Source organism: Melopsittacus undulatus, chromosome 10 (genome assembly GCF_012275295.1).
Source record: "Melopsittacus undulatus isolate bMelUnd1 chromosome 10, bMelUnd1.mat.Z, whole genome shotgun sequence".
NCBI classification, from domain to species: Eukaryota; Metazoa; Chordata; class Aves; order Psittaciformes; family Psittaculidae; genus Melopsittacus; species Melopsittacus undulatus.
Genome location: NC_047536.1, coordinates 15,915,767 through 15,928,597, shown reverse-complemented (window position 1 = coordinate 15,928,597; position 12,831 = coordinate 15,915,767). Strand labels below are relative to the sequence as shown.

Below are 12,831 nucleotides of genomic sequence, written 5' to 3'. Positions count from 1 at the left end.
CAAACTCTCTCTGCCCAGCCCTTTAGTGTGGAATTGCAGGAATTTATAGTGAAACATGAAAGATGCTGATACTCAAGACCAGTAGCTGCCAGATACAGTATTTCTTCCTAAATCTGTTGTCAGCAGAGGGGTTTCTTGCACAGCTACAGCTGGGAGGGTGGCTTCGTAGCCATTGAATGCACACATTAGAGCTTTTTACATACTTCTGCCCCATTACCAGGCTGATACAGTGCTGGCAAAACCTGACTTTGCTTCTGGCCTTGCTCTTCCCTTCCTCCAGAGTGCCACAAAGTGGGCTTTTTAATCTTAGTTTTCAGGGATTCATTTCAAGCACTTACTAGATATGGCACACAGGGGACAGGGCCAGCCCAGCTTGTAGCAGGAACCAGCTTTTGCAGTTTATGGGTTGTAATGGGCTGATCCTGAACTGCTCAAGTCAGTGGGAATTTTCCACTGAGGAATAGCAGGCTCTAGCCTGAAAGCTCTGCGTAGGGGTGCTGTGTCCATGTGCAGCAGGTCTGTCCCTCTCTTTTGCAGCTCACCTAAATACATAAGTTTCATCATTTCCTTTTGCTTTTTTCCCCAACACTGCCTAAAGCCTGCTCTTCACTCTGCCTCCTCCCCTGAAATAGATGGTCTAGTTTCAAAGATGGGAGTGCTCAGAAAGTCAAAAGCTTATTAATAGCTCTCGGCCTCCTTTTTAATCTATTCAAAAAGCCATACAGTGTGCAAAGCTGTTGTGACATGACTTCTCTTTTTAATATCTCACCCTTTGACTGCCAGTAGTGAAGGAAAAATGAAACTAATCATCAGCAAAGGCTGTAATGCTGCTGCTCTACAGCTGGTGTGGAGCCCAGTGGAAAGTTTTAGGGGAGACCCTATAAGACTCACTGTGTATATGTGTTTGTGGATCTCACAGTGGAGGCTTTGCAGAGCAAACCCAGGCAGTTCAGTCATCAGCAAAATGACATCAGTAAGGTAAGGAAAACATTTACATACAGCAGGGAAAAAAGGCTATTTGCAAAAGGTTAATCTTGTAATTTTGTCATCTCTGCCCCTTTCAATATTGCCCTTCAGTATAAGGAGGAAATGACATTTTTAACTCTGCAATTAGCACTGTACTAATGTTGGCTGTTTAAATCAGCTAATAATATTAAAGAGGAGCTCCAATGTAATAATAGAGACACAAACCCAGGTATTTCCGAGCGAGGATGGCTTCCCACCTATTCTATTCAATATAGTTTTGCTTTCATTTCTACTGTAGCTAATGGCCACTGTGGAATGGGGGTGTGTTTATAGTATTGTCCTGGACACCTTCAGAAGAGACAGGAAAACATCACACTTTGCAAACTGAGGAGGAAACAAAACTTAAAGCTCCCCCCCCACCTCTGCCAGTTCCTTAAGCATCAATTTGAATGCAATGTGAAAAGTTCTGATTTTGGTACAGTTATTACTTTCCATTTGGAAAATTAAAACACATCTTCTTAAGAGACTTTGCATTAACCTCACAGATTACAGCTGCCATTGGACAGAGGCATAGGGTATAAACCAAATACAGAGGACCGTCCATTTCCATGTGTGTGGATTCAAGGTTCTGCAGTGTGCTTGATCCCCACAGTTTAATAAATACAGCACAGGCAATAAGGAGTCGCAGACAAATTAAAATTTATTGAGACAGACAAAAATGCAACTATTCCAGACTACAGTTAAGCATTTACAGTTAACCAAAGATAGCCAAATGCTCACATTCCACTGAACTCCATATGGAAAAAGCATTCAGAATTTACTATGCAATTCTACTTACTATGGTAGTCTACATCCATCTACAGTAGGGACATCAAACTGAAACACGTAATATTTGGATCTCTCCTTACAGATCTACACATTTAACAGTAACGGACATCAACAGCATTGAGAAAAGTATAAAAAGACCAAAACCCACCTACTGTAGAAAGGGCTTTTTGATGTATAGTAACTGTACAAAGCGGTCTATGTATTAAAGGAACTTGAATGGCATACAGAAGGGACTGCAAGAAAAGCCAACCAATGTAGGAAGCTAAGCTGGATCTGGTGGTCTGTATCAAGAGGTGACCTCAGATCTACGTCATTTGCTGCTCGAGGGGAAAAATGCTACAAAACTTCTAATATCAAAATATTCCCATGCCAGAAATGTACACTGAAACTAACAGACTAGGCTGGAGAGGCAAAGAGAAGCATTCACTAACAGTGTTGCTTTAAATAGAAACTTTACATCTTTAATATAAACTGTAGAATAAATATTAAATAAACATTTCAAATGGTTTAAAATAATAGTTTTAAACTAAAAAAAACTTTTAAAAAAAAAAGGCAAAGAAAAGGATTCTTTGTGTTCACAGCAAAGACCAGTAATGACCCAAAAAACCCAACTGTGCTGAAATCTGAACTCTAGATTTTGATTTAACCGCAATAGTTAAAAGAAACCGAAAGCAATACCTAACAGTATTTCATAGTCTCCAAAATGAAAAGAAAAGGAGATTAAAAATTGGCTTGTGTCTCTAAATGAATGGGACAAGTCTGATTTCATTTTTCACAATGAGCAAATGTTTGGAAGGTTAATGACTTGATGCAGATGGGAAGTCTTGCTTTGCAGAAAGCAAAAGCAAAAGAAAGGAATTAAATTAAGCTGGAAGCAAATTAAATCCTTTACAAAGCATGAAGAATGAAAGGGGCCTGATCTGGAAGAGCACTGGTTCTTGGTAAATTGCTGGTTTCTTTTGAGGGAATAAAACATTGTCTTAATGCAGCTTCCCCAATGGGACACACACATACACATGCACACACACTGTGTATAAATGTATATATACACACACATATACACAGACAGATGTATCTATAGGCTGCAGATCCTGCAACCACTACAGGATGCCAGTGGATCACAAAAGGGTTTAGCTATATAGCCTTGTAATATTTGGGAACTTGCTCTTAAAGCAATCTATAGTGTGAGCTGCCTTCCCAAGCATGACAGCTCATCCACCCTGCTCCATCCTAAGGCTGTGGCACCCTGTGGTTTGACACTATTTAAACTCTTTGTAGTTGTACCCAACTGAACCTGTCAATAAAATGGTATTTTCCCAGTGCTGGCCCTGATGCAGAAGAACACTTGCACAACTGAAGCAGGTAACTGAACGATCACCTGGCCTGGGGCACTGTCCTGCATCTGGGCCAGGGGGCTTAAAACATACTTGTGTGTGTGTGTATTTCTCTGTAGAAAGGGAAATGTGCTACCAGAGATCAGCTGAATCACCCAAGGCATCTCTTGCCTGCACAGTGCTGTTTGACTGGGATGCACAGCATTGAGCTGCCGAGTTGGAGCAACTGTAGTTGTATTGTATTACTGTTTAAGAGAAAGCTATAAACCCTTCCAGCTCTGATTTGGAATAGTTGCATGTGAGAGATTACAGCTAGGAGAGGCTCAGCTGTGTTGAGAAATGGATGGTGGTGGCATGTCTGCTCATGTAAGCTGAAGAACGGCCCCATTCACTTTTAAAGGCTTATTTAACAGCTTTTCTTTAACCATCTTGCATGTTTGCATGTGGCACAGAAGGGCTGCAGTCTTGGACCCTAGAGCTGCCTGCGAGGGCTTGGTTAGACAGGTTTTACCCTGGTGAGGTGCTGGCTAAAGGGATTTGCTGTGTGGACTTTGAAGTAAGGCTTAGCTTCAGGATAAGCTGTTGCAAAGGGACACAGGACTGCAGAAAACAGTTGTGTGGAGAATAAGTCCAGTCAGGAGGATGAGCATAACTGTACCGACTGTGGACTTCAGTTGGGTGTCAGGGTGAAATGGCAACTCTGTGCCTTAGGCAGGTCCTGCACAGGACAGCAGAGCTATATCCAGAGTACAGGTTTAAGCAATAAAATACCAGAAGGCAACCAGCCAAGATGTTTGAGAAGCTGCTGATGGAGTTCAACTGCTTCTCACAGAATCACACTGCTTAGGGAAGCAGAAATGTTGGTTATCAATGATTTGGAAATGAATTATCAAAAGTGATAGAAACCCAAAGGGACTTGAGCAGGGCAGATTGCAGGCCATTTGCAAATGACTGTGATGGCAGATTTTTGGGAGGATGCAGGGGCATGACACAACAGACAACAAATTCCTCATGATTTTACACATCCTTCTGTATTAACAACAGTTATGCAGCCTTGCTCTTTGTTCTCAGGTCATTGATCTAGATAAATAGGAAATGAAAGAGGAGAAACCAAGTGAGCCCTTGGAACACATGGTGTCTGAAAGGAGTTCCTCTTTGTAGTGCTCTTTGGACCATGTCTGAAAGCAGACATCCTACACAGAGGGCTGAGGACCACAGCTCTTGGGCCAGTGTCCCTAAAACATTATCTTCTGCCAAACACATGGTATTTTCCTGCCTTTGAGTGACTATGTAACCAGCCAAGTGTTGGCCCCGTACTGTCCCCACCTCTAACCAACACTAACTCAGAGGGAAAAGGTAAATCAACGTGATTAGTTCTCTGTGTTTTAAGCACATTTTCAGTTCTGCAAAATAACTCTTAGGCAAATCACAAGCACTGCTAAAATACATCTGCAACCTAATGCAAGAGTGGGGTTAAGGTACCTCCTTCTGCTTCTGAAAACAGCAAAAATAATACAAGGTCACCACAGTACAGTACTGCATCAGAACTGCAATGGAAAAGGACACAGAGAAGAATTTAATGTTAATATGATGTGATACAACTGAAGAGCTATGAATATTTGACATGCTGAAGGAATCACAGATTGTATTCTTAATACTCTTCTCTTTCAGGTGTGTTTATTACAAGTGTGCAGCTTGTCACTGAGCACAGGGTTACGCTTTTGAAACATGATCACCTAAAGTCGCCTTTTAAAACAGGCCAAATAAGTATTAACTATTGAAATTAAAGAAATGACAGCTTATTACTTTTGATGGTTAGTGCCTGTGACAGCTTTATAACATTGGAATGAGGGATTGCTAACAGAAAATGAAGAACAGACAGATCTATAGCATGTGAGCAAGAAGCAGAGGCTGCCTGCACGATGTTAGTGCCACTCTTAGTGCAAATGAGTTTGGACAGAAGCTGAGGAACAGATATGGAGGTGGTTATGATGCTACAAATTCATAAAGCACTCTAAAGGAAAGACAGATGGACTCGTTCCCTCTCTGTAGGGCTTGGCCCATTATAGCTGCAGGTTCTCAGCATCTCTTATGATCAAATGAAGTGTTAGTGAGCTGGTCTATGCTCCAGTGGATGCATTGCCTATCGAACTCATTCTAAGAGAATATAAAGAGAAAACCCCACCAGTAGATTTCTTTCTGGATTAAATCCCTGGTGCTGAGCTGCCAGAAGTCACTATCCAAAGAGACTTCCTCTTTACTGGAATGTAACAAACATGGACTAGAAAACGAGGCACCTACATTTCCTTCTTCATAAAAGAAAAATAACTGTTTCTGATATGATCCAGGTAACATTTATGACACAAATTCCTTACCATGAGAAGGGTTTCTAAGCTTTGTACTGGTTCGTTGAGCCCCTTCTGAAATCCTTTTTTTTCACAGGATCTATCTCATAAGCTGTGCAAGTGAGGATTAACACATTAAATGTTTTTGAAACAAAACTCATTGCCCCTGTGGATAGAACAAAAATGCCCCAAATCAAGTGAACAAAAGCTGTATTCCAAACAGTCCTTGCTGGGGAAAAAAAAGCTGTCTCCTAAATTAAATAGACTATACAAAATTAAACTCAGTAGAGAGGGAATATTTGTGCCAGGTACTCTCAGATACAATTGCAGAGATATGATATGACTTGCAATATTGTGCAAAACGTGAGTCCTCATTATGATGGGCACTACCATATATAACCAATTTCATCATCCTTATCATCATCTTCATCTTCATCATCTTCATTAGCTGCTCTTACATGAACCTTCACCTTCCCTTCTTTGTTTTTCTTTGCTGCTTCAGGTTCCTCTTCCAAATCATCCAACAATACAACAGATCCACCACTGCCAAAATCCCCTGAGGTTTCTTGTTCTTCTTCTGAAATAGGTGAGCAGGAAAGGTCATTCCTTCCCATGATACCACATCCCTTGTTCATTACTGCCCTTGTCATCCAAGCCACTTTCACTTGCAATGTTACTTGTAAAATTCATTGGTTTAACTATTCATGAAACAACCTCTGAATTTAAATTTTCATCCTGCATTTGGATAAATTTAAATCCATTCACTCCGAAACATACTTGCATAAAACCCCATGTATTGCCCTCCTCTCACAGACTTGACTGGAGAGTCTCAGTTGCCATACATGCAAGCCAGAAAACCATTACTCATTTGTAAATACTCTCATCCCATCACAACTCTATAAACCAGGCTAAAAATAGCCCACAAAATGATTTTATTTGACTGCAAAAACCAAGCTCTGCACATGCAGCTTTTGAGCCTAACATCTGTGCTGTGATGGTGGGCATCTCAGACCTCATAGGTTCCCCTTTCTGCAGCCACAACCATTGCTGGAGCACTGAAGGAATGCAGCTGAGCTCTTGCTTGCCTAGGAGTAAGAGCTAATTGGTGATTTCACATGTGTAAATAATAGTGCCCTGACAGCAATTTTATTTGGCTTGGTTATTAATTCATAAAATTGTACACATTTTGGCCTTCCTTTGTCTGGAAAGACATTAATCAAGCCCCAGTAAATGTGCATTCCACAGTACACAGAACAATATGTTTAAGAACCATGCCTAGCAATTCCTTAGCCTTAATTTTAGTATTTTATTACAGTTTCCAGGCTGGTAGGACAAATACCAGTGGTTGTTTCCTGCTAACTTCTGCTGCAACCCCCGGCCCAAAGGACCAGTACGTATATACAGCACCATTTGTAGTCTGAATAGGAAAACACAGGAGTACTTTGAACACTGGTAGTCATGTTTCCCTGTTGTCACTTTTGTTATCATACTCCATCGTACAGCAATGGCAGGGCTTACAACAGTGTTAATTCCTCTGTTGTTTGAGGCAAGCACATCATTACTCACCACAACTGACTGTCCCTTGCTTTCTTGAGCCAGCTATCTCATTCCCGTACTTATCAACACACCAGCACTGCCCTGTGCTGCCATGGCACTGAGTGGCTTTGTAATAACCTTCTTCATTGCACCGTGGGATGAAAGCACCTGAATAAAATATAAGGTATAATCAGTCATGCAAGCCTCTGTAGGAGCAAGCAGGTATGTAGAGGATTATGAACTTGTCACTTATCTACAAGATCTTTACAATGTTGGTAAGAAAAATACATGTGATTATCTGGTGCCTAAAAGAGGGCAGAAATTATATATGATTAACTGTTTTCAGCTGCTCTGGCCACTGCACAGTACATAAATGCTTGTGCATATACAGGACATGCAGGGTGATGGCACATGGTACTAGAGATGGGTTCAGTCTGCCCCTGAATGATTGATATTCCCAAAGAGCCCCTTTCAGATTGAACTCCTGGTTTTAAACTTTTCTTCCCTAATGGATTATCACCCTGACTTCATTAATTCTGCATTTCCCTTCCATTTGTGCTCCTTCAGTGTTTATCATGTAACTCTTTCCACAACTCTGTAATTATCCCTGGAAGGTATCTGCCATCTGCTTGCTATTCATACTAATCTCAAGCACAACTTCTGCCTTACTGAGAGTTCCTATGTAAAGAAGGAGAAGTAATGCATATGCTCTACAGAGAGGGACAACAGGATATGAAATCAGTAAGTCTTTGAATTCGAAGCCCAAGATTTGTCTCACAATAAAACAAATACAGTTCAGCCTCGTAGAGTGTGGTTCATTCTGGTTTCTGCAGATAGAGAAGCTCTCAGGAGAAACCTGTTTTATTGTTCCCACCATTTTTAGCAGATACAGCAAATGTACTTCAATATGAAAAGCCCTCTTGTCTGTCGAGATGAGTTAGCTTTATACCCAGGGGAGGTCAGTACAGTCATTTTCCCTTCTTTGTCAATTGTTTCAATTTGAAACATGGCAGAACCCCACTCTTGCCCCCAAATTTCTTGTCTCAAATGATTTTGGAGAAAGTATTTTTCTCCTTTGTCAAATATAACAGTGATTCACCAGTGTAACAGTAAGTTTTTAACTAGTTCCATGAGTATAGCATCTCTTCAGACACTTTATGTGTCAAAGAGGCTATTTCTGCTACATTTCTCACAGAAAAATAAATGAGGAGGTGCTGCCCAAATGTCGTGAAGTTTCCTGTCTAAAAGCCATAAAAGTGGAAGTCAGTCAATCTCATACACACATATCTATATAAAATGAATCCATGAATTTCCAAACTCATTACAATACAAATCTCATCTAATGCTTGAGTACCACTAATGTAGGCCTGGAAGATGAGAACAGAAACCTTTGGACATCTGCAGAAATCTCTGAGTATTGGATCAGTTTTGGAGAGTTTTATATCCATTATTGAGAATATTTCAAGTAACTTCAAAGCATGAGCTTATAGCAGGTTTGCTTATAGGTACCATAGTTCATGTACAAACAGAAGCATCCTGATGACTACCAAAGACTCACTATCACTACTGACAAAAAAAACGCATCTAAAAACATGCATATGTATTTGCCTTTGCAGGTTTTTGTAAGGTAATGCTCACTGTTCAATCCTTTATCTCAATATTGCTGAGAAAGGTTTCTTCTCATATTTATGCTCATGTCCTCTCTCTGTTAAGCTCTCCATATGTTTATCACTCTACATAACCTCTGGAGAAGTGCTTAGGTGCTGATATTGAGCTGGTGCACACCAGCGTGACTGTCCCTGGGTCACTAGAGCTACCCGGAGCATCTTGTCCAGGGAGGAATCAAAGGGGGAACCTCAGTGGCACTACAGGGCAAGCAGAGAATGGCTTCTGCACTTAAAACTGTCTCATGCTTTCTCTTTTCCTTGGGCAATGCAACCTTTTGCCTTCTTTGAAACAGGCCTTTTTTTGCATAGTTTCACTGTGTTTCTTGTAAGGTATTAAAATGTTCCACACTGCCTGTAAAAGCCATAGATTTAAAAATAAATTATGGCCCAGGCTCCCTGCCAACATAACTGTGTGTGGAAAGGATTCACACTTTGGGTCACAGTGAAGAGTAGAAGGCATTTTTTTTCCTTCTGCATGGGAAATTTGTGCCAATTTGTATTTAACACTGGAGCTTTCAGTATTTAGCTACGCATACTAATGTCACAGTATTTGCCAGTCATTAGAGAGATTACAGCATGTCCTCTCCAATGTGTCAGTTGCAGGTGATAATCTGGTGAGGACAGAGTCACTGGAGCAAGTGCTGTATAGTGTGAAGATTTGCCTTGTAAATCCTACACAAATCAGCCCCTGTATTCATTAGAAATAAACTCTGGGTGCAAGTTTTGCTATTCCGGAGCACAGCATCCGGACAACCCGTTTAGTGGGAATACTTCACCCCAGAATTTGGTTTGGCATCAGAGAACATATGCAGGCTTTGGAAGGAAAAATAAGTTTTCTTCTCCAGAGGTTCTTGCACAGGCAGTGCTTCCTCTCAAGCATGGGGAGGACTGCTGGGCTGGTGGACCAGTTTTACTATTAAGCACTGCAAAATGTTAGTCACTCCCCACTGCATTCCCTCAGGATAGTGAATCCTGCTTCCCTCATCTCTCTGCCTCATGGAGTATTTAATTCCATGCAAACTTGAACAGCACTGCTGTATCTACATCCTCTTTCTGGTCCAGACCTATATCTCTTATTTTTTTTTGCATCATTTCCTTACCTGTATAATACTCCGCTTCCTCACAGGACATGGGGAGAATAATTACATGCTAAAGATAGTGAGGCACACAGGGGAAAGCCTGATAGAATTAAGTGCTAGCCAGCACACAGCTCCTTGTATTGGCTATTCTATTAGCTGAATTCACAGGGCTGATACAGAAGAAAATAGTGAGGGGAGCAGAAATTCATCACTTTAGTGATGTGGGAGAAGCATTATCAGGCTGCACAGTTGTATGCTCTAAAAGTACACTCTGCAGTTAATTGTACTCTAGATAAATCTGGTAGGAAAAGATGAATAGTGCTGTTTACTTTTTAATTCAGTCCCCTGGGATGCTAGGCTCTGTTTGAAAGCCTCCACATTAAACATATCAAATGGCAATGGCTTTGAAGTACTTTGGTGAAACTGTCCCGTGTTTTGGAAAAATATAGAGAGAACAAAATATCAAGTGTTGTCATTTTTATCAATGGATACAAGTTAACAGAAATCTTCTTCCTGTGCACTGCCCAGCCTGTAAATGCTGTGCTCTGTACGTCACGAAAGAGAAGAATTAGAGGCTAGTTTTGCTGGATATATTAATCTCTCTTTTCAATCTTTCTTGTTGCTACAAGCGTGTTTTGAGTCACGTTGTATGTTTTGGTTTCCATTTGTATGATTTTTCAGTCACTGAAGACAAAAGAGAATGTTTTCTGCTGCATAAACAGCTATGAGATCAGATTAAAATCTCACAGGCAGTGCCATTATGCAGCCACACTCTCAAGGTAGGTGAAGCAAAGAGTTCCTCTCTATATTATAATTTTCTAGCTTGTGGAACAACCTTATGCCTGACACTTCTTGATTTGTTGAGCTTTACCACCTTCATCCGTCATCTTTTTTAATACAGTTAACAAGAAGTTATTTGTGGTAAGGGACCATTCTTACTGCTTTTACTTTGTCATTTTATTCCTGCTGTTGTGATCAGATACCACTGACATGTGCTACAACTGCCTGAACATTCCACTACCTGCAGTATAGCCATCATTCTTCCTGGCACACCGGAACAAACCACTTGTGTTTCAGCCCAGATGACATTTATTGCATATAGCAAAGAACAGAAAAGCATTAAATAAATATGGGTTTGCCAAAGCTATCTGTTAAGAACTGGGCTTCTTATTCTTTTAGGTGGCTTTGAAAATCACGACACCCATGAGACAGAGAACACCATGATTTCCATGCACTCAAACACAAATGCAAAGTACTTACTGAATGGAACACACATACAACTGAGCAATCAATCCTCCCTTCTCTCCCACAGCTATGAACAGCAGGAGCTGTAAGTCTGAAACATCTTAATCTTTATGTGAACTTGCTATGAAAAGATGATGGAATTAAACCATAGTCCCTGTAGCCTTTGGGAGTGTTTATGATTACTTTAAATCAATGAATCCAGGTTGGGATTGTTCATAAGGTACTGCAGGTTTTGCCAAAGATGAGCTTTGCAGAAGCTCTCTTTGCAGGGCCAGTGTCAGACTGAAATCAGAGTAACCAGAGAATCAGACTGCAACCTGAGCAGCACTGCAGCAGAGCTGACATGCATGCTCCATGCTGCAGTAAGTGATGCTGTAAGACCCTGACATGGGTCCTCAAGGATGAGCTTGAAGCCTGGGTCTGAGGTAAGCCAGGCTCTTCAAGGATGAAATGCAGAGCTTTCTGGAAGCAGAAACATTGATCTGTACTGGTATGCCTCATGTGATTTAGGTACACAAATGCACAGGGACAGAACTTTCAATAAGATACCACCCCATAAACACTGGGCTATGTAACACTGTGTGATTTCAGAGTATGGAGTTAGCTACCTTGAATTTACTCACTTCAGCAACCTGATTTTTAAAGCAATTAAATGGGAAAATGCCGCTTGGGGATTTAACCTAATTTTAGATATCCATCAGACCCGTGTAAGATATGAATCAATTCAGGCTCCCAACAGTCAATAGAGAGAGGGGAGGCCATTATCACATCCTGCAGCATGGAGCATCCTGCAGGGCTGCCTAAAACAAGATGATATGAATTCCTGTTTTCAAATACATGGGATATGCTGTAAGGGTGAGTAGGCAAAACTAACCCCCAAGGAAATGTATGCACTGCATCAGAGCTGGAAGAAAACACAAACCCATTGCCTGTGGCACCTTCAGCCCCCCTGCCAACATGGGAGGCTTGAGTATCAAGCAGTCTCTGTACTTACTCTGACCTCTGAGGTGATGAATGCAATATTAAGCTCTATGTAGACCAGGTTTGCATTTTTGGAGAGCTGTAAATTAGTGCTGAACCCGTTGCCGTGCTGACACCTGTTCTGTATGTTGCTATCTCATTATTTGTTTAATTTCATAGTGTCAGGCCTATACTCCATGGTGCATATTCCCGACTCAAAACATTAGTCTCTAATTGAAAAACCATTACTGCATATAAAGTTACAATAATCACAGACGCTTTAATTAGTTGAGTAAATGAATAGGAAGTAATCGAACTTACCCAACAGACTCTTCCCTCTACTTAGCTTTTGAATTCTATTCATTTCATTCTGGCAAGGAAGACCTAAAATATAATGTATAAGAATCAATTTCCAGATGGTACGGGGCAGGCTCTGCAATGACTGGCTTCACTACTGATAGGGAATGTAGACTGCTGTACACCTGGGAACGAAAGCAGCCCATATGCTGGCACTGCACTGCAAAACAAATTTATGTCATTAGCTCCACTAATTAAAAAAGAAAAAGAAGGCAACACACTGTAGTTGACAATCGTGTTTGGGGCCATTTTCATTGTGAAACCCATTTTTCCTCCAAACTAATACAATGTCAGCTCTCTAATTTATGATTTGCTAACGATGTCTGCATAAAAAATAAGTTCTTGAGTTTTTTTATGAGCAACAGGGCTTGTTACCAGACTGTGGGCACTGGTGCTTACTACTTCTTTGTTTGAATGATCAAGGGATATTAATATCGTTCATCTGTGGCATTAAACATTGTTACACACTGCCCTTTCACACCAGTGCTGGAGAGAAGAGTTGTTTAATGCAGTT

General features: G+C 40.9%; 1 protein-coding gene across 1 annotated transcript in view; it reads right to left on the bottom strand.

Annotated features, from left to right (window-relative positions):
* Nucleotides 1–1,648: 1,648 nt before the first annotated feature.
* The window catches only part of SPOCK1 (SPARC (osteonectin), cwcv and kazal like domains proteoglycan 1), a 287,013-nt gene continuing 275,830 nt past the window's right edge, over nt 1,649–12,831 (bottom strand). Inside the window, exons 9-11 of the mRNA XM_031047384.2 lie at nt 12,282–12,344; nt 7,040–7,177; nt 1,649–6,050 (exon numbers count right to left, since the gene is read on the bottom strand). Of these exons, the coding sequence (XP_030903244.1) occupies nt 5,860–6,050; nt 7,040–7,177; nt 12,282–12,344 (392 nt within the window). The 3' untranslated portion in view covers nt 1,649–5,859. The remainder of the gene's footprint in view (nt 6,051–7,039; nt 7,178–12,281; nt 12,345–12,831) is intronic.